Source organism: Anopheles gambiae, chromosome 2, assembly GCF_943734735.2.
Source record: "Anopheles gambiae chromosome 2, idAnoGambNW_F1_1, whole genome shotgun sequence".
In the NCBI taxonomy this organism is placed as follows: domain Eukaryota; kingdom Metazoa; phylum Arthropoda; class Insecta; order Diptera; family Culicidae; genus Anopheles; species Anopheles gambiae.
In genome coordinates this window covers 12,119,536-12,139,254 of record NC_064601.1, presented here as the reverse complement: position 1 = coordinate 12,139,254, position 19,719 = coordinate 12,119,536, and the positions used below count along the sequence as shown (strand labels likewise).

General features: G+C 49.1%; 3 protein-coding genes across 5 annotated transcripts; 2 read left to right on the top strand and 1 right to left on the bottom strand.

The window, feature by feature from the left end:
• Window positions 1–295: 295 nt before the first annotated feature.
• LOC1281194 (heterogeneous nuclear ribonucleoprotein 27C) lies at window positions 296–8,996 on the bottom strand. Of its 3 annotated transcripts, none has more exons than XM_061645094.1 (2): window positions 8,890–8,996; window positions 296–7,647 (listed from the first exon to the last, which is right to left on the bottom strand). In XM_061645094.1, the coding sequence occupies exon 2, from the start codon at window positions 7,360–7,362 to the stop codon at window positions 6,124–6,126; it is 1,239 nt and encodes a 412-aa protein (XP_061501078.1). In that variant the 5' UTR covers window positions 7,363–7,647; window positions 8,890–8,996; the 3' UTR covers window positions 296–6,123. The 3 variants fall into 3 exon arrangements, with proteins under 3 accessions (XP_061501078.1, XP_321133.5, XP_003435970.1); XM_321133.6 differs by having other exon boundaries at window positions 8,736–8,973; XM_003435922.2 differs by having other exon boundaries at window positions 8,629–8,949.
• A 758-nt stretch (window positions 8,997–9,754) lies between these two features.
• Window positions 9,755–15,266, top strand: LOC1281195 (DNA polymerase alpha catalytic subunit). Its single transcript, XM_321134.6, has 4 exons — window positions 9,755–10,074; window positions 10,164–10,367; window positions 10,431–14,657; window positions 14,733–15,266. The coding sequence occupies exons 1-4, from the start codon at window positions 10,059–10,061 to the stop codon at window positions 15,059–15,061; spliced, it is 4,776 nt and encodes a 1,591-aa protein (XP_321134.6). The 5' UTR covers window positions 9,755–10,058; the 3' UTR covers window positions 15,062–15,266.
• A 526-nt stretch (window positions 15,267–15,792) lies between these two features.
• LOC1281196 (nucleosome assembly protein 1-like 4) lies at window positions 15,793–19,164 on the top strand. The gene is made up of 2 exons (XM_321135.6): window positions 15,793–15,967; window positions 16,803–19,164. The coding sequence occupies exon 2, from the start codon at window positions 16,869–16,871 to the stop codon at window positions 18,093–18,095; it is 1,227 nt and encodes a 408-aa protein (XP_321135.6). The 5' UTR covers window positions 15,793–15,967; window positions 16,803–16,868; the 3' UTR covers window positions 18,096–19,164.
• Window positions 19,165–19,719: the final 555 nt, after the last annotated feature.

Below are 19,719 nucleotides of genomic sequence, written 5' to 3'. Positions count from 1 at the left end.
TTACATTATTATTGTTTTGCTAAAACCACCTGTGTCCTACTGCGTCCTATCGCATCGGACCGGGTGGAAAGAAGCGCACTGTGTGGCGCAACCAAAACCTGCAGGTCACAGACACGCATCGCTTAACTAACACGGAAAAGGGGGGGAAAAAGGGAAAAAAGGGAGGAAAGTTTAAATGAACATCACATTCGATCTTGCATGAGTGGTGTGTTTTTGTATGTGACAAAAGGTTTTTTTTAATCTTTTCGTACCGTTCTTATGGGATGATTAAACAAAAAAAGTAAACAAAATGATATACAGCAAAAAGTGAGCAAAACGATACGGTTGTATGCTTCTATTATAATGGTAGTGTATATATATTTATGCAAATATCCGACAAAAAAAAGAAGAAAAGATAGCAAATTACACAGAAGAAGATAATGAAGTTTAAAGAAAAAAAAACGCATAAACAAATTAATCATAAAGCGGAACATACATAAAATTAAACGCAAATTTCTCACTCGCTCGCTACCGTTCGCCACTTTGTTTTCCTCATAGGATTTTCTTCTAGCGGGAGGAGGGGGGATAGCACACACACACACACACACGACGCACACACGCTGTTGCCCTCCTGGAGTGGTGGTAGCTGTTGGTTTTTGTATTTTTCCTCACTTTTCCTTAGCTCAGTTCAGTTGCCTAACACTTGCCTACTACACACATTACCTTAAGAAAGCACTACAAACAAACAAACGAACGACAAGAATGAACAAACGGTACATCCTTCTTAAAACAAAACGGAAGGAAGCAGGATCAACCGGACGATGTGTTGCAAATTAACGTAGCCAGTCGCATTCCGAACGGGCGGTGGGGAGAAAAGGGCCACTTAGGGTCGGAGTATGACAAGGTAACATGGATTGTAACACGATGGTTGAGGAGGAGGAGGGAAAGGGGAACAACTGTGGGTATAAGCTTCTAAACTATCTTACTTTCCGGCTCGCTAACGCAGGCCAGCCAAGAGGAGAACATACGTACGTGGTAGTTAGTAGTAGTAGTAGTAGTACTAGTAGTAAGTAATGGTCATAGCATAGTAGCATTACTTTTAAAATACATCAAAACATGGAAGTGACTCTACACACACAGAAAAAAAAGAAACATAATTAACATCTCAACACTAATATCACGCACCCTGGGGGGGGGGTGTGTGTGTTGTTAAAAAGGAAGCAAACAAAAACTAACGGGTATTCGATACCATTCGTTTTGTTTCCGTGGGAAAACAATAGGAAAATTCACGCTTTTCTTCTCTTTTAGACGTTGAACGCGCGCCTCCACTTCGCTGTGTGTGTGTGTGCATGTGTGTATATGTGTGTGTGTGTCTACTATCTGTCTCTACTAACGATGTCTATTCACTATTGTTTAAGTTATCTGACGCTTCTTTTTTAAACCTAGTTCTTTACCAGTTCTTATGCAAAACAAAAAAAATCAAACAAAACACTACTAAAACAGGGCTTCCGGCGGTATCTTAACTGATGTTCTTTTTTAGCTTATTGTTGTTACTTGCTTTACACCTAACCTACAAAATCTCGGACCTCTTCTCCCGAGCTTTAATCCGTTGTTGCTTGCTTGGTGGTTGAGTTTTTCTTCCCTTTTTTTTCTTAAACAATTTTCTGTGTTACACTCTAGTAGTTTTTGTTTTAGAACAGAATTCTTAACCCACACACACACGCACACGCACACACGCACGATATCTTTCTGCCTTGCTCATTCAAACATTCCCTTTCACGCATTCAACAAACAAACGCACAACACGCCTCTAACCTTAGCTGTTGGAGAAGTTGGTTTATCCACTATTTTAGTTTGATTTCTAGGTTTTTGTTGCACTAATTTGTTAAAACAAAAAAGAAGGGACACCTTATAATACAGAAAGAGAGAGAGAGAAAAAATAAACTATTTCTGTTTCATTTCTGGTTCCTTATATGCTTCATTATAACAATTACTTGGGCTTAACCAACAACAACAACACCAACAACACCCCTCCGCTAATGCAGTTATCCTTTTCGTTTCCTAGGAAACATAGGACACACGCACATACATACGCTTAAAAACGCGCACCACAAACAATATTTTTTGCGCAATGAGCAAACACGTGCGCGAGAAGCCCTGTGCCCTTGCGGGTGTTGTTTTATCTGCTAACACACGCACATGCACACACACACACACACACACACCGACGCACCGGTATTCGCTCAGTTCGATACAGTATGATTTTGTTTGTTTTGTTATTAACTTCCTCGCTAAAAAGTTACACAATATCAGTTCTCGTTCTTAAGATACGCGATACACACGTGCGTGCGTGCGCGCGTGATCTATGTACCTTACGTGTAGTTGTATGCTCCTACTATTAGAAAGCCCGCCTGCTGCGTTCTTTAAAACAAGCAAAAAAAAAACAGAAAAATATTCTAGTTTTTCCACTTTACTTATTCGAAAACTCCGTGGAAAACTAGTTCATAGATGAAAAAGGGAACAAAGGAACAGACACAGAGGGGGGCATTTAAATAAAAAATAATGTTAAATAAAAGAGCTGTTACAGAGATAGAAGAAGAAAACAAAACACGAAAAAGGAATGAGGAAAACAGAATAAAAGCACAAAGTCGGTTTTTTTTGTTACAATCATTAAAAAGCCGCGCGCGCGTGAGAACAATCCTGCCCTCCCTCACAGGGCATACATTTTACATTTTAATATTAATCGTCCGCGAACAGTTTTTTGACACAATACACAGGGGTGTAGGTAGGTAGGATGCTCTCTAAAATGTACAATAATAGAATTCCACATTAAAAGAAAAGGAAAGCAAATACTAATATATCCTTAGGTATGCCTTTCTCGATGATCAAGGCGTGATAAATCAAGTGTTGTTACTACTATCCTTTTTTTGTTTAAAACAATCACCGTCTTTCCCCACCGCTAAAAATAGTGGTTTGTGTGTGTGTGTGTGTGTAAGTGCTTTCTTCTCCTAGCATAATATTGGCGCGCACGAAATTAACTGCTAATTGCCATTACATATCTTTCTCTTTTTGTATGACCTGCACAATGATTCTTAACTAACAGCCATGCTTCATCCGCAGCCATTGCCGGTATTTTGGCAGGGAGCCTTGCCATTGTTAGCCTTGTTTTGTTCTAGCTTAAAAGTGAGTACACTAGCGCACTCGGAAAAAGAATATCCTTCACAAACGAGACGAGAAGCTGAACTACCGCATATTTACGCATTATTTTAAAATGATAAAGTTTTCACAATTGAATTCTTGCGTGCGTTAATCCTATCGTTCTTCCCCTGGTGTTGACACCAGACATGCCAGAACTGAAATACATCTACCCACAGTTTTAAACTGGCTCTGCTCGTGTCTCTCGTTTAACATATCGCTTGTGTGCTACCCATAAAATGACGGTATAATAGGGATAAAAGCGAACTTAGCATACATACGCCCAGGTGGTACAAATCAAATTAAAACAAAACAAAAAAAAAACTCCAGAAGGGGGAAAGGAAAAGTTGTGCCAAAAAAGGACCATTTCGACCGTTGGTTTGTGTCTTTGTGGAAGCTCTGGCCAGACACTAGAGTGTGACTACTAGAGGGCACTACTACAGTACGTGTGAATGTGTGTGTGTGTGTGTATGTTTAGCATACGATTAAAAAAGAACAGAACAAGCTAGCATTATTCATAGATCGATAATTAAAGTAAATGGTGTTTTATAAAACAAAATCGAAAAAATAATATTTATCATATATAAAAAAATTAAACGAATGGAAAGAAAACAGGCTGCAAACAGTTCACGTACAACGGTGTGTGTGTGTGTGTTGGAGGGAAAGATAATTGAAAACAAAACCAAACAATCCTCCTTTCGTTTGCGGTGGTGTTTGTCTCTTTAACTTTGTCTTCAAATTGGTATGTATGTTTCTAGTTTGTTACTTTAAAAAAAAACTCTTTATATGTGGGACACACAGCATACGCACATACACGCAGAGATAATTTTCAAAAAAAAAAAAGCGAAACAGCTTTACTGTGTTTTCCTACACATCGACCAACACAAACGATACTTTCAGCGCTTTCTCTCTGTCTGTCTGCCACTCTGCCTCGCTATATATTAATTGCCGGTATTATGTGTTCAGTGTTGCACGTTTATGTTTTTCTTTTGTTTCTTGTTGTGTGTTATATTAAAAAAAAAAAAACAGAAGCAATCTCTTCCCACAATCCAATTCAATAACAATTTCACACCCAATTACAAAGATTGACGCGTTTCGTCTGTTTCTATTTCGAAAGTTACTATACGAATATTATACTTTAAAACAACACACAGAGGCTAACTTACTTTTACACACCCTCTCCCTCCTCCCCGATATTGCCGGCAACAGTTAATTATTCGCGAGCGCGCGCGCGCGTGTGTGTGTATGCAAATGAGGTGTATAAACAAAACTCGAAAGATAGGTGGTAAGGTGGGTGTGTGGTAGGTGTGTGTAATGTCCGAGTTTCCACCCATTTATCTGCTTAAAAAAGAAGTGTGAAAAACTAGTGTTAATTTAATACAATCCGTTACTATTTCCACCAGAACAGGAAACAATGTTTCAATGCAACAACAAATCCAACCATCTCTCTCTCTCTCGCTCTCTTTCCTCACACTAAATCCAATCTCTCTGTGTACAAGTGTGTGTGTGTGTGTGTGTGGGTTCTGCATTTAAAGGAAAATTTGTAGTTTTTAGTACTTCTCATCCCCCGAACGCCACCGGTTTTCTTCAAACTCTACCATATTACCCCTCCAAATATTAACCGTGGTTGTTACAGCGCTTCGCTCCTATACTTGCATCTTTTACATGTTTTCCAGCTTCCAGCTTTATATAACTCTCTTTCTATCTCTCTATCTCTCTTTCTCTTGCTTTTGTTTCTATCGTAAACTACTTATCATGAATTTGTGTGTTTTGTTTGCTTCCTCATTCTAAAGTCGCGCAAAGTAAATGTAATTAGTTAGTATTATTATCTTCTCCTTCTAATTAGCTTCGCTTTCCTACGCATACCACCATCATCGCTCTATCTATCTTTTACTCCATTTGTGTTGTGTTTTTGCTCTTCTTATTTCTTCACCAGTATTTTTTTTATGGGGAGGATTGTAGTGTGTTTTGTGTGTGGGTGTGTGTTTTGTGTTTGCGAACATTTATATGCAATATGGATGTGGTTGTTCTTGTTGTTTATAATAGTAGTTACTAGAGTTACTTGTTTTTTTTTTATAATCTTTGCTAAGCATCCTTTTTTTGTTTTTCCGTGTTTTCTTTTCTTTTTTTTTTTTGTTGTTGCTCACCTTATAAGAATCCCTCATTTTGTTTATATGATTTTACCTTTTGTTTTGTTTTCTTCCTTGTTATATGTATATATATAATTATTTATAATGTATATAGAGTTTGTTGCTGCTGTATATACTCCATGCTCTTGCTTGTAATTGAATGAAATACGATGTCTGTCCACCCCCTCCACACTTTTAGCTTGTTGTATGTATGAGTGAGTTTCCCAAGCGGACAGTGTTTTATGAAACAATTCATCGGAAAGTTCCATCATCATCATGATCGTCAGATTTTTTTTTGTTTAGTTTTCCTCTCTTATCTAGCGTATGGGTGCTTACTTCTGCTAAAATCCTGATGGAATTCCGACCCCTTGCTCGACGCTGTGGGCCCGTTCCACTTCACTCTACTAAATCGATTTACAGAGGGTATTTTTGTATATCTGTATGTTGCTGTGTATGCATGATGCTGTTTCTATTGTTGTTGCTGTTACACTGCGCTGATGCTTTCTAATGCTTTCTGTTTTCTTAGTTTTTTCTTCTTTTTGTTCCTTTCCATTCGATTCGTGTAATTTATAGGACGCCAAAAAATGGTTGCGTGTGTGTGTGCTCTCTATTTTCTTATTGATCCTCCTTACAGTAAACGCTGACCACGATTGAGCACCGATGCTGTTGCTGCTGCTGCTGCTGCTGCTGGAAGTGGCGCTTGGACGCTTGCTCCGCTAACGGGCCCACCAAACGCGTATCCTCCCGCTGCCAACGATGGGCGTTCCATGCCCGCCAAACGGCCCGCAGCAACGTCGGAAGCATCAATCCGCTCGCCCATCTAGAACGCCTGGTAGGGCGGCTGGGAGGTCGCATCACTGCCGGCACCGTACACCGAGCGCGGCCGGTTGTTGTACGTGTTCTGGTCGCTCTGGTAGTAGTTGTAGCCGGCGGTAGCGGCGGCAGCGGCAGCCGCCGCAGCAGCCGCACCACCACCGTACGCGGCCGAACCGCCACCGTACTCCGAGCCCGGCTTGGACGGGCCACCGCTCGTCGGGCCGGCCGAGGCGCCCGGACCGGCGGTCGGGCCGGACTGGGGGCGCGTGTACATGTCCGCGGTCGAGCCAGCGGCCGAGCCGGCCGTGTTCGGCGGCATGTTCCACGAGTTCCAGTTGCCGGACCCGTACCCGCCGGCGCTACCGGCGCCCGAGTTGTTGTACATGTCGTACCCACCGTAGCCCTGCGTTTGCTGCGGCGTGGCATTGTAGTTGCCCCACTGCTGCGGTGGCGGCGGCGCTCCCCAGCTCTGGTACGCGTTGGCGGCACCGGCCGCACCGGCCCCGTACCCGCCGTAGCCCTGCTGCGGCTGGGACGTGCCCCAGCCCTGGTAGCCCTGGATCATGTTCGACTGCATGTTGATCGGCGGTCCGCCCATCTGCCCGTTGCCCATCGGGGGTGCCTGCGGCGAGCCCCACTGGTACGAGTCGGTGTTCATGCTGTTGCTGTTGTTCTGATTGCCGTCGCGCGGTTCCGCCTTCTTCACCTCCACCTGCTTGCCGCTGATGTGCACGAAGTGGTCCGTCGTCGCACGCTCGACCGCGCTCTCGTTCTCGAACGACAGGAAGCCGAAGCCGCGCGACTTCTTCTTCTCCTGGTCGTACATGATCACCACCTCCATGACGGTGCCGTACCGGCAGAAGAACGAGCGCAGATCCGTCTCGGTGATGTTGGGCGGCAGCCCGCCGAGGAACACCTTCGGGTAGCCGCCGGTGCGCTTCGGCTTGTGCTGCGAGCGCGGATTGCACGGCTTCGGATCGATCGTCCGCCCGTCCAGCGTGTGCGGCCCGTTCTCGAGCGCCCGCTCCACGTTCTCCGGATCGGCAAACGTCACGAAGCCGAACCCGCGCGACCGGCCGGTCTCGTTGTTCTTCATCACCACGCAGTCGATCACCTCGCCGTACCGGCTAAAGTAGCGCTGCAGGTTCTCGTGGCTCGTCTCCCAGGACAGCCCGCCGACGAACAGCTTGCCCTTCTCATGATCATCCAGTTCGGCCGGGATCATCTTTTTCGATGGATGCATCTTCCTGCCACCGAGGCTGCTGCTGCTACCCTCACTGTTGCGGTTCCGTGCAGGGGCCCGCGCCGGTTGCTGATACACCTCGTTGCCTGGGGGATACGTCGTGATGAGGCTGGCCTGGTACCTGTTTACACCACTGGCCGGATGCTGGCTGGATACACACTCACACACACTTCCTCACCTACACTACCGTCGGCGAATTTGCGTGGGGTTTGTGTTGAGGGTGGAGGGGGCCTCTCACTCTCCTGCAGAGGTGCGCGTGTGTGTTTGTATATGTTTATTCACTTACTACACGTGCGTAGGCAGTGGTCCCCGTTGAATCCGTTTGTTCCGTTTGTTTGCATCGCCCGAAGCGCCGTCGATGATATCGCCGGGGACAGAAGAGGCACACCAAAATGGACGATCCACGGAGCAGGACACGGTGAACAATAATAACACCACGGGCACAGAAAAAGAAAGAAAAGAAAAAAGCAAAATAAAATATCTTCACATCCAAGTAGGTGTTGATGCGCGCGTGTACGTGTGCGAGTATCGATATGTGTGCGTGTGTGTGCGTGTGTCGGATACATATGCGAAGGAAAGGAAGGTGATTAACCGCATCCATCTAGTGAACGGTGCGCCGTCCGAAGAAGAGAAAGAAGAACACACTCATCAGCACACCAGGCGACCCGCGTACGATTCCGCGTCACACTCAAACCGCGGGAAATACCCCACATTTAGCTACGTAATCACGACATAATCTGCGAGCGGCAGCATCCTTTTTCTTCGTCAATGCTGACGAACGAAAGGCAGCGTGGCCATAGCAGCGAAAAGCGGCTCTCCACCAAATGTCACCACCACCACACCTTGCTCACCACCGATGGCGTTTGTCCATCCGGTACGCCACGAAACAGTAACCATTGTCGGGATACTGCTCGCAAAATCCGTACCAGATTGGTGGTACAGTGCAGACTCATCACGACGACAAACGGAAGTTCACGCAAGGAGAATGTCGACGGGGTGGTGGTGGTGGTTGTGTGGAATGGTAGCAAAAGCATCGAAAAAGGCTAAATTTTACAGCTAATTCACACTTTCCGCAGTTCGAAAACGGGTCCAAAAATAACCCACAGTACCATTCCTGGCACCGGGGACACAAAACCGATCGCAAAAAAAACCCCGCACGCCTTACATTTTCGTCAGCCTTACGGTGGAACCATGTTCCGGATACGCCACGACACGGGGGGAGGGGGGGGGGGGGGGGACGAACGAACGACACACAGCAATACGTACGCACGTACACGCGCTGCTGCCTGCTTCGGGTACACGGGTACACGGGGTGGCTGGCTCGCTGGCACACTTCTTTCGCTTCCCGGGCGGCCACGGGCCGTTTTACTTACTTTCTAGTATTTCTAGCGGCTTCTTTACGTTTTAAAGATTAAAATTATGCTTAGCGTTCAGGGTTTAATCTTAATAAGATGCCTTAAATACTAATTAGAAAACTAAAAAAGATTAAACTTCTTAGAAATCTAAATAACATTAAATGGTGCTGACCATCGCTTTTCCCTTTTCACCTTTTCGAGGTTAGCTGCACTGTACAAGCTGCTCGAATCGAGCATTCGGCACGGGCACGAGGCGAAAGCGGTGTTGTCGCGAGTAAGCCGAACGCGCGCTCGAATCGTCCACAAATCGTGCGGCGTCATCCGGGCGAAAGGTGAATCGATTGTGGTAGCATTTTCACTAGGGCGGGCTGTGTTTGGGGCACATTTTTATTGTGATTTTCGTTGGCTTTCGTATGGGAAGCGTGTTTTAATCAACGGTGTGATGGAATGAGGAAAAATGCAATGTTTTTAATGATTTTTAGAAGTACGATTGTATAATAATTTGAAAGATAGAGAATCGATTTCAAAACGTTTCGTTTATAACCCCACACTCAATTCTCATTGGGCCGTTTCAAGAATGAGCGTGCATTTTGTTTTTAAGGATTTAATTTTTACAAACTCAAAATTTGTATGAATTCTACGCCAAAAATGAAACAATTAAAGCTTTTTGAATTTTTGGAAAGAACAGTTCAAAATTATATGTTTTGATCGTGAAAAATCAATCTACGTGGCAAAATAATGCAAAAAAAAAACACACACACAAGTAAATATTTTTTTGCTTTATTTCATTTGTTTGTCTAGAATATAATATTATGGTGACAAAGTACAACTTAGCGGAGCACATGTACCAGAGTTTTTTTTATGGAGTTTGTAACAAGTTTAATCAATAAAAAGCCCGATTTCTCAACGCACTCCAAAAGCAAAATTTCATTTCGCATAGTGGTAGTCGAGGGCGAAAACTTCTGTCAGTGTATGATAAATTGTTTTTGATAAAATTTTCTGCTGAATAATTCATATTTTTTTCTTTCTTAAAAAGTTCAACAATTTTGTATGAAAACTACACCATGTTTCTACTAATTTTGTCTAACATTTTCTCCCGTTCGGCAGCACACTGTGAGAGATCCTACGCGAGTGGTTTCGCGCCAAAACAAAACACAGCCGTCACGAACCACGACCCAAAACAGCGAGCCGATTTTATCAACATTTGTCGTGGCGTAGGCTAATTCCCGGCTGTAATTCGATGTAAATAATAATTTAACCCATAAACAAAAAGTGTAACTATAAGCTTTAACACCAAGTGAAAGGATTCATCTCGATCGGTGGCATTGCATTCGGCCCGGAATGTGTGATTCTCCTGGTAAGGTGTTGGTGTGCTGTGTTGTGATGTGGTGATACATTTATTGCGATTATATTGATTGTATTTTTACATACGAAAACCTTCGTTAGGATCGGAGCAGCGTTCGAAGCGCAGGCGAATCGACAAGCATGGCCGGTTTGCGGCACTGGAACGGCTGAAGAAGGTGAAGGAGGTCGGCACCAAGAACAAGTACGAGGTGGACGAGATCGAGAACGTGTACGATGAGGTGGACGAGAAGGAGTACGCCAAAATCGTCAACGAGCGCATGCACGACGACTGGGTAGAGGATGACGGTAAGCAGCGGGATGGAAGCGTTGTTTCCCCTACGTTTTCTAAATGACCCTTTTTCCGCACAGACGGTCTCGGATACGTCGAGAATGGGCGAGAAATATTCGACGAAGATGAGCTGGATCCACTGACGAGCGGCAGCCGTTCGGCAAGCAAAAAGGGAACCAAAAGCAAGAAGCGTGTCCGTGACGATCCAGGCCACAGTCAGAGCGGACCGGTCACAGGGCGCAAATCGTTGAAAAACTACTTCAACCGTGAGCAGGCACCCAAGACAAAGGTGGAGGACGATGATGCGCTGGCGGACATTTTGGGTGAAATTAAGTCGGAAAATGGGGGCGCTGGCGAGGCGGATGGATCATCGGAAAATGGTCCAGGTTCGTCGTCGGGCAGGAAGGAAATCCGCCCGCTGCAGAGGGCGACAAAAACGGCCCCGGTCAAACCGAAAGAACTGACGGCGGAGGAGGAGATGAAGCGTTACATGGCGAATTTGAGCAAGAATTTGAAGCGATCCGAAAAGAAAGCCGCAGTAGTGGAGGAGGACAGTGACGAGGAGATGCTGAAGAATTTAATGGCCGAATCGGAGGGAAAGCCGGCGGGTAAGAAGCCGCCTGCTACACAAACGACGGCAACTTTGATCAAGCAGGAGGCACCTCAACCGGCGGTGGTGGCTGCAGCAACGTCTGCCCCACCTACCATCAAGCAGGAACCAATGACCCAGCCAGAACCGAGAACGGAAGAGGTGAAGGAACTGGTGAAAGCGGAACCACCCAGCCAAGAGCAGTTGGGTGGCACGGTGGAGAGTCACTTCCTGGATGATATGGATGATGATTTCGCTGAGATGGCGAACGTTGGGGAGCAAGTGGAAGGTGGTCCGAAGAAGGCGGACGATAAGAAGGCAGAACCAGCAGAACAGGAGGAAGAGATCCCGAAGAATCTGCTGAACGCGTGGGACAGCATTTTCTCCGGCATTGAGGACGGCGGTAAGAAAGGTGGCACAGAAACGGGCGAAACCGGCGTTGAAGCGAGCGGGGAAGCCGAATGCAGCACCGAGACGATGAAGTTTTGGTTCTGGGACGCTTGGAACGATCCGAACAAGTGCCAGGGCGAGCTGTACCTGTTCGGGCGCATCTCGGCGGGCAATGGGCGCGACTTCCAGTCGATCTGCGTGCACGTGCAGAACGTCGACCGTTGCATGTATCTGCTAGCGCGCGAAACCCACACCGAAACGGGCGCCCCGGTCAGCATGCTGGACGTGTACAACGAGTTCTGCAACGATATCAGCACCAAGCTGAACATCACCAAGTACCGCACGAAGGTGGTGACGAAGAGCTTCGCCTACACGAGCGCCACCAGCTCGCTGCAGGTGCCGGTCACGGCCGAGTATCTGGAGGTGCGGTACAGTGCCAAGCTGGCGGCGCCGCCGCTCGACAAGCGCTACCGCACGATCGCGCACATCTTCGGCGCCAACACGAACGTGGTGGAGCAGTTTCTGCTCGAGCGGAAGGTGAAGGGCCCGTGCTGGATGGAGCTGCGGAACACGACGCCCCGCGAAACGAAATCGAGCTGGTGCAAACGGGAGGTGACCGTGCCGGACATTTCGTGCGTTACGCTGGCGACGGATGCGGCCGCCACCGTGACGCCGCCGCCGCTCGTCTTTTGCTCGATCAATGTGCGCAGCACGCTGCGCAACAACGCGAACGAGATCGTGATGATCACGATGCTGGTGAACGATCGCTTCTCGCTCGCCCAGCCGCCCCCGAACCCACCGTTCACGCGGCAGTACTGTGGCGTGACCCGGCCCACCAACACGGTCTGGCCGCTGAACTTCAATCCGGCCGACTGCAAGGCGAAGGTGACGAAGTGCGAAAGCGAACGGACGCTGCTGAGCTGGTTCCTGTCCACGTTCCAGGTGATCGATCCGGACCTGGTGGTCACGTTCGACTCGGAGGACTTCCAGCTAGACCTGATCTGCCAGCGGCTGATGACGACGAAGATGGCGCTGTGGAGCCGCATCGGCCGGCTGAAGGTGAAGAGCCCGGCCAGCCGGCGGGTGGACGATTTCTTTGTCGGGCGCATGATCTGCGACGTGAAGACGTCGGCGGAGGAGCTGATCCGGTCGCGCAGCTACGATCTGAACACGCTCTGCGCGGAGGTGCTGAAGATTGGCGAGGGCGAGCGGAGGGACGTGCTGCTCGACGAGATCCCGGCCATGTACGAGCAGGCGGACAGCTTGGTCCAGCTGGTGGGACTGACGATGCAGGACAACTTCTACACGCTGCGGTTGATGTGCGAGCTGAATGCGCTGCCGCTGGCGCTGCAGATCACGCAGATTGCGGGCAACTTGATGAACCGTACGCTGCACGGGGGCAGGGCGGAGCGGAACGAGTTTTTGCTGCTGCACGCGTTCCACGAGAAGGATTACATCCTGCCAGACAAGGTCGGTTTCCAGGCCGGTGGTGGAGGAGGTGGACAGAAGAATGGCAAGGGCGGCGGTGAGGAGGCGGCGGCAGCAGAGAAGCGTAAACCGAAGAATAAGGCCGCATACGCCGGCGGATTGGTGCTGGACCCGATCAAGGGCTTCTACGACAAGTTTGTGCTGCTGATGGACTTTAACTCGCTGTACCCGAGCATCATCCAGGAGTACAACATCTGCTTCACGACCGTGCTGCCACCGGCGGTGGGCGAGGGCCAGGAGGGCCCGGACCCGGACGGGGACACTGCACTGCTCGAGCCGACGATTCTGGCGACGAACGAGATCGGCATCCTGCCGCGGCAGATCCGCAAGCTGGTCGAGAGCCGCCGGGCCGTGAAGCAGCTGATGAAGGCGTCCGACCTGTCGCCCGAGCTGGCCATGCAGTACAACATACGGCAGATGGCGCTGAAGCTGACGGCCAACTCGCTGTACGGGTGTCTCGGGTACACCCGGTCGCGGTTCTACGCTCAGCATCTGGCCTCGCTGATCACGCTGAAGGGGCGCGAGATCCTGATGAACACCAAGTCGATCGTGGAGCGCATGAACTACCAGGTGATCTACGGCGACACGGACAGCATCATGGTGAGCACGAACATTACCGACTACGAGCAGGTGTACCGGATCGGGGCGAGCATCAAGCAGCACGTGAACAAGGCGTACCGCTGCCTGGAGCTGGACGTGGACGGCATCTACAAGTATCTGCTGCTGCTGAAGAAGAAAAAGTACGCCGCCGTCTCGATCAGCAAGAAGGCGGACGGTGCGTTCGTGTGCACGCAGGAGCTCAAGGGGCTGGACATAGTGCGGCGCGACTGGTCGCGCATTGCCGTGCTGGCGGGCAACATGATCCTCGCCCAGATCCTGTCCGACGCACCGATGGACGAGCGGATCGAGAACATCCATCTGCGGCTGGAAAAGCTGAAGGACGACCTGGTCGCGGGCACGCTGTCGCTGCAGCTGCTCGAAATCACCAAACAGCTGACGCGATCGCTGAACGAGTACGGCGATGCCGGCCAGCTGCCGCACGTGCAGGTTGCGCAGCGCATGAACAAGCAGCGCAACCGGAACTACAAGCGGGGCGACATGGTGAACTACATCATCTGCCAGGACGGGACGTCCGCGGCGGCGATGAAGCGGGCGTACCACATCGACGAGATACGCGACCCGGCCAATGCGGACCTGCTGAAGGTGGACGTGGAGTACTATCTGGCGCAGCAGATCCATCCGGTCGTGTTCCGCATCTGCGAGCCACTGGACGGTACGGACGCGTGCCGGTTGGCCCTTTGCCTGGGGCTCGATCCGAAGAAGTACCGCACGATGGTGAGCGGCGGCGGTGGCGGCGGTGGACCCGATGGGGGCCAGTATCAGGACGGGGAGAGCCTGATCAAGACGGCGGCGGAGCGGTACCGGCTGTGCCATCGGTTCGAGTTTACGTGCGTGGCTTGCAAGGGGAAAAATCCGGTCGCCAGTGGTTTCCGCCCGTCGGCCGGTGGACGCCACCGGTCGGTGTTTGAGCGGTGCGCCAACGAGGAGGGCGGTGCCGTCTGTACGGCTGCGCCGGTCCAGTACCTGCCGGCGATTGTGAACGAGCTGACGCTGGCGGTACGGGCCGACATACGGCGGTTCTACCAGCGCTGGATGGTGTGCGACAATCCGATCTGCAACGCGAACACGCGCATGTACTCGCACGTGGCGGCCAAAAACAACCCGTACTGTCTGCTGTGCCGCAAGGGTTTGCTCGTGCTGCAGTACTCCGAGACGGATCTGTACAACCAGCTGTGCTACTATCTCTACATGTTCGATCTGGAGCAGTACAGCCCGAAACGTAAGCAGGAAGAACGGAACAACGGCTCTCCTTTTAAGTGTAAATATTTAACTGCCCTTTTTTCTCTACTTTCAGTAACGAAAGCCCTCCCGCCGGACATTCGCAACATGTACAACCGGCTGAAGGAAACCGTTGAGCGGTTCCAGCAGCGGTCCAAGTATGGTGTCGTCAATCTGTCCAACTTCTACATGGAGTATGCCATCCCCGCGCCGAAGCAGCCGGAAAAGCTGGGCGAACCAGTGAAGTATCTGTATCCGGCGCGGGACGTTGCCGCCAAGCTGGCGAAACGGTTGGATGCGGCGGATGTTGCAGCCGCCGGCGATACCGTCAAGAGTGAACCGATGGACCGGAAAACGTCACTGTTGCACGAGAAGCTGATACAATGGAAACTTTATCTAAGCTAATGTAATGCTGGTGTTGTGGGTGGGTGTGTGTGCTGTGCGGCCTGTCCGGATGAGCGATGTAATATTTGTAGCTGCTGGTGGTATCACAAGGCTATTTTCAAATAAATTTCACTATCTATTTAAGAACACTGTTGGCGCCGATGGCGATGGTGTAGTACAATAACGATTTAGTTAATAAAAATCAATTCGCTGTTCTATAACACATCAACAATGTTTTTCTTTATATTATTATAAGTTCGAATTAAAAATAACAAATCGTTAAGCATTGTTGTTGAACTTTTATACCCGCTATGTGAAGAGGAAGCGACCTTGGTGAGAAATTATACAAGTTTGGTTTTATATGAGCCTTTACCATTGTATAACTAGTGATCCTTAACATTCTAACGTGATTTTTCCACGATTTCAACAGAATCGGTTTGCACAAAAAAACCGTTGCAAATGAAATGAAAACAAACAATTCAAATGTTTGCCGGCCGGCTGTCAAACGCGGGCCAGCCGGTTTGCGCGGGAAACAACAACGCTGGTCAGTAGGTTTATTTCACAATTCGTAGTCACTTTACAACTCATTGCAACACTAAATTGCAGCTCTTTTTGCACCACTAACGATTAAGTAAGTGTACAAATGTAAACCCCTCCTAAATATTGATGTAATTTCGCGTAAAAGTGATATCACACATCTACAGATCGTTCAGCTCGCCACTCTAAACGCGCAAATATTTACGCCCTGGGTGTTCGGTTATCCGTGGCACTGCTGGACGCATGAGCACGGATAAGCGGAACCGTTTCATTCCATCGTGTGCCGTCGGAAGCTGTCTTCCATGTAAAAATTCTCTTCCCGTGTGTGGTTTTGCCGTCGTCCCAGCAGCAATCTCCCGTTTCCCTGCAAGTAGCAGCAATCGGACAAAGGTGCGTTTTATAAGGCTGGGTTTTTTTTAATTAAAGTTGAATACATCCTATTGTGCACTGGTGTGGCGGATAGTTTGTTCCTCCGTCTTTGTTACTAGGCGGGTGGAAAGTGCGTTTCACGACAACCGCGTGTGTGGTGAGCGTGACACGACCCGGCTAATTCCGGTTCCTGTTTTGTGGCGTGTGTTAGCTCTCGCTAGCCTGGCATGGTGGGTGCGTGAAGGAATGCGGCAAGGAAGGATGAGTGCGAAATTCGGCATAATTGCTTTAGCTCTAGCAGCTGTAGCACACGGTTCCTCCATGTGGTGGGATTGTTCGCTGTGCTGGTAGATGATTTTTTTTTGTTCACTTGCACTTGGCCTGCTCTTTCTTGCCTTATTCCAAGTCGTCATTAAAATTTTGAATCCAACATATTGTCCAGAACGGTGCAGCTTGTTCTCAAATGCTCTGTGCCGTGGGTCTGAAAGGTTCTGGGAACAAAAACTCATGTTTCTGCGATTCCTAACCTCGCTTTTTGGCTATGATGCTTGTATGTTTTCCCCTCTTCTGTCCCTGCATACATTCTTCAAGGCCTACCGTGTGTGTGAATGTGGTAGCCGAACGGAAAAATCTAATGCGTCATAATTGAGAATGTGCGTTCTACACACACTCTCTCTTCTCCCTTTTATGGGTTGGGTTGCTTGCTGTGAATGCTCGCGGGGGGTCGAGTTAGTCATCAATCGAAAATTTTGCCCAATTTGCCCTCCCCACCTCACACTTCCCGGGGCTGGGGAACTTGTTGCCATGCTCGGTGTAATTTGCACGCTGTAATTTCCTTGCCTTCTTCTTTTTGCAGATTGCCGGTAGCACACGTTGTGATCGCTCAGCAGCGTACATAGGAAATTAGAGACAGCGCCCAAACATGACGACCGGTGCCAAGACGGAATCCGCGTCGGAGTGCGAGGTGCCCGACTTTGTCGATGCGCCCGGCTACCTGGACCCGTTCTCGCGCCGCTACATGATGAAACAGTTCATCCAGTCGCTGCCGGAATCGGCCCAGCAGCGGGTGAACGCGCTGAAGCATCTGCAGGTCGAGTACACCAAGCTGGAGGCGAAGTTCTTCGAAGAGGTGTACCAGCTGGAGTGTAAATATCAGCAGCTCTACCAGCCGATCGTCGACCGGCGAAAGGAGATCGTGTCCGGCAAGGCCGACCCGACGCCGGAGGAGGCGGCCTGGGTGGATCCACCGCGCAAGAAGGAGGACGGCGAGGACGAGGAGGAGCAGGAGGAGGAGGACGACGAGATTAACGAGAAGCTGAAGAAGATGGCGCTCAACTACCACAAGGAGCTGCCGGCGAACGGGCAGGGCATCCCGAACTTCTGGCTGATGGTGTTCAAGAACACGGAAGCGCTGGCCGAGCTGGTGCACCCGCACGACGAGCCGGTGCTGGAGTACCTGCGCAACCTGAACATCGTGTACGAGAAGGAGCCGATGTCGTACGTGATCGAGTTCCACTTCGACCCGAACCCGTACTTCAAGGACACGGTGCTGACGAAGAAGTACTTCCTGCGCTGCAAAATCGACAGTGACGAGCCGTTCAGCTTCGAGGGGCCGGAAATTTTCAAGTGCACCGGCTGCCCGATCAACTGGAACGCGGGCAAGAACGTGACGGTGAAAACGATCAAGAAGCAGCAGAAGCACAAACAGCGCAACGCCACGCGCATGGTGATGAAGACGCAGCCGACGGAATCGTTCTTTAACTTCTTCTCGCCGCCCCGCGTCCAGGAGGACGACACGATAGACCCGGAAACGCAGTTCCTGATCGGGCGCGACTTCGAGGTCGGACACTTCCTGCGCGCCCGCATCATCCCGAAGGCCGTCCTGTACTACACCGGCGAGGTGGTGGACGATGACGACGACGAGGATGATGAGGAGGAGGAGGAGGAAGAGGAGGACGACGATGAGGATATGGAGGATGGGGATGATGAGGAGGACGAGGAGGACGACGATGACGATGAGGAGGAGGAAAGTGCGCCGAAGCCACCGGCGGCGGCGAGCAATCGGGCGAAGAAGGCGAAGGGTGGCCGTGGAGCCGGTGGCGGCGGCGGCAAAAAGGGCGAGCAGCCTCCGGAATGTAATCAGCAGTGAGGCGGAGAGGTGATAAGAAGAGAGAGGGCCGGATGGGTGTAGAGTGTGTGTGGTCAATTCATGGATAGCAAGAACCAACCTACACCAATTTTAGCCGCGCGAGCCGTCGTCATCATCGTCCTATCTGAAACGTGCTGCTCCTCCATCATAAACACAATTTTGTTTGTTTCTGTGTGTTGTGTTCTTTATGAGCGTTGACGTTCTCGTTGCACACCCCGCCAACATCTGGGTGCACTCACACACACATACACGCACACAGAGTCAGAATACGTTGTAGCCGTAGCAAAATCCAACATCATCGCATAAACAAACAGGGAAAATCGGAAGGCCAAGTCTTCAGGAAGCAGTGTGTCAGTTAGTACTGACTAAAACAGGGATAGGGAAAACGTTTAGAAAGCGAAGTGCAGGATATTAGGGAGCAAGAGGCAGCGGCAGTACGTGTTTTGACGAGGGAGAGAGAGAAGGAACGTGGTTGAACGAGCGAAAATGATTAACAGCAAAATTCTGTCGTAATTCCGCTACGGGCATGCATAGATACCTTGGTCGGAAAAGAATCTTGTATTCCTGATAATCGACATACTCTAGCGATGCTAAGTTTCATTCGAAGTTAAGTTGTCTATTATACACCGTGCTACACACCCACATCATCATATACGCTATACATACACAACAAAACTCTAAATTACAACACACAACTCCATACTTAGTAAGCGATGCGCACACGTCCGCGCGTGTCGTTCGCGGCCACGAAACGACGATGCGCTAATGCTGTGGTCAAGAGCGCCATCCTCCAGGAGCGAGAAGGAGGAAACGTGTGTGGAATGTGTGTGTGTTTCGCGTACTTTGAATTCCATTTGTTAAACCTAGATCGAAGCAGAAGGCAGTTGTATCTCTCGTAGAAAAGAAAAGAAAAAATGGCAAACGCTTTTACTCTCGCCTTTCCACTACTGTAACAGTAACAGAAAACAAAACAAACGGAACCGACTCGAACCAGCCAGGATTACACTACACGAAAGGAAGAGAACAACCTATACATTAATAAAAACTTGTATTTATGTTATCGGGAAAACCACCAACATGGTACTATTTCTAACAACCTGGTATCGCGTCACTGCTGTTTTATTCCACCAGGCTTTCGTCGCTGCATTGGGCGATGGTATGGTGAAATTGGTGCAAGCACGTGGTGTAAGGGGGGGATTTTAATTAGGATGAGGAATTTCGTTTCGAATGACTCTCCCGAACTTAAACGACAAAAGTGTGCTTTTATTTTAACTGAAAATGAGGCGAAACTAGAACTGTTACAGAGCAGTTAAGTTTGGCAGAGAGTTAGTGAAGAGGAAGAAATTCGATGGTGGTTTAATTTGTGAAACCACCACCATTCCAATTGGACGTGAAGGTGTTGTGTAATCGAAGCTAAAAATGCGTGAAACATGTTAACTGGTTAGAGAAGTATGATAATTAAATACGATTGGTGGCGACGACGCTGGCGAGCTTTTAACTGAAAAAATGTAATCGAACATTGAGTTTCACTAACAAACGCTCGTTTAATGTTGGAAATTTTTATGCTTTTTGGTTGGTTTGTGGGGGAATCACAATCGCTGTGCAGTATTTTCCGGCAACGGCT

What these genes read in the sequence shown, in the direction of transcription:
- LOC1281195 (XM_321134.6), top strand. An exon ending in CGACTGGGTAGAGGATGACG is followed by an intron (nt 10,368 to 10,430) that starts GTAAGCAGCGGG and finishes TTTTCCGCACAG; the next exon opens with ACGGTCTCGGATACGTCGAG. An exon ending in GGAGCAGTACAGCCCGAAAC is followed by an intron (nt 14,658 to 14,732) that starts GTAAGCAGGAAG and finishes CTCTACTTTCAG; the next exon opens with TAACGAAAGCCCTCCCGCCG.
- LOC1281194 (XM_061645094.1), bottom strand. Translation starts at nt 7,362, where the DNA reads ATGCATCCATCGAAAAAGATGATCCCGGCCGAACTGGATGATCATGAG.
- LOC1281196 (XM_321135.6), top strand. Translation starts at nt 16,869, where the DNA reads ATGACGACCGGTGCCAAGACGGAATCCGCGTCGGAGTGCGAGGTGCCC.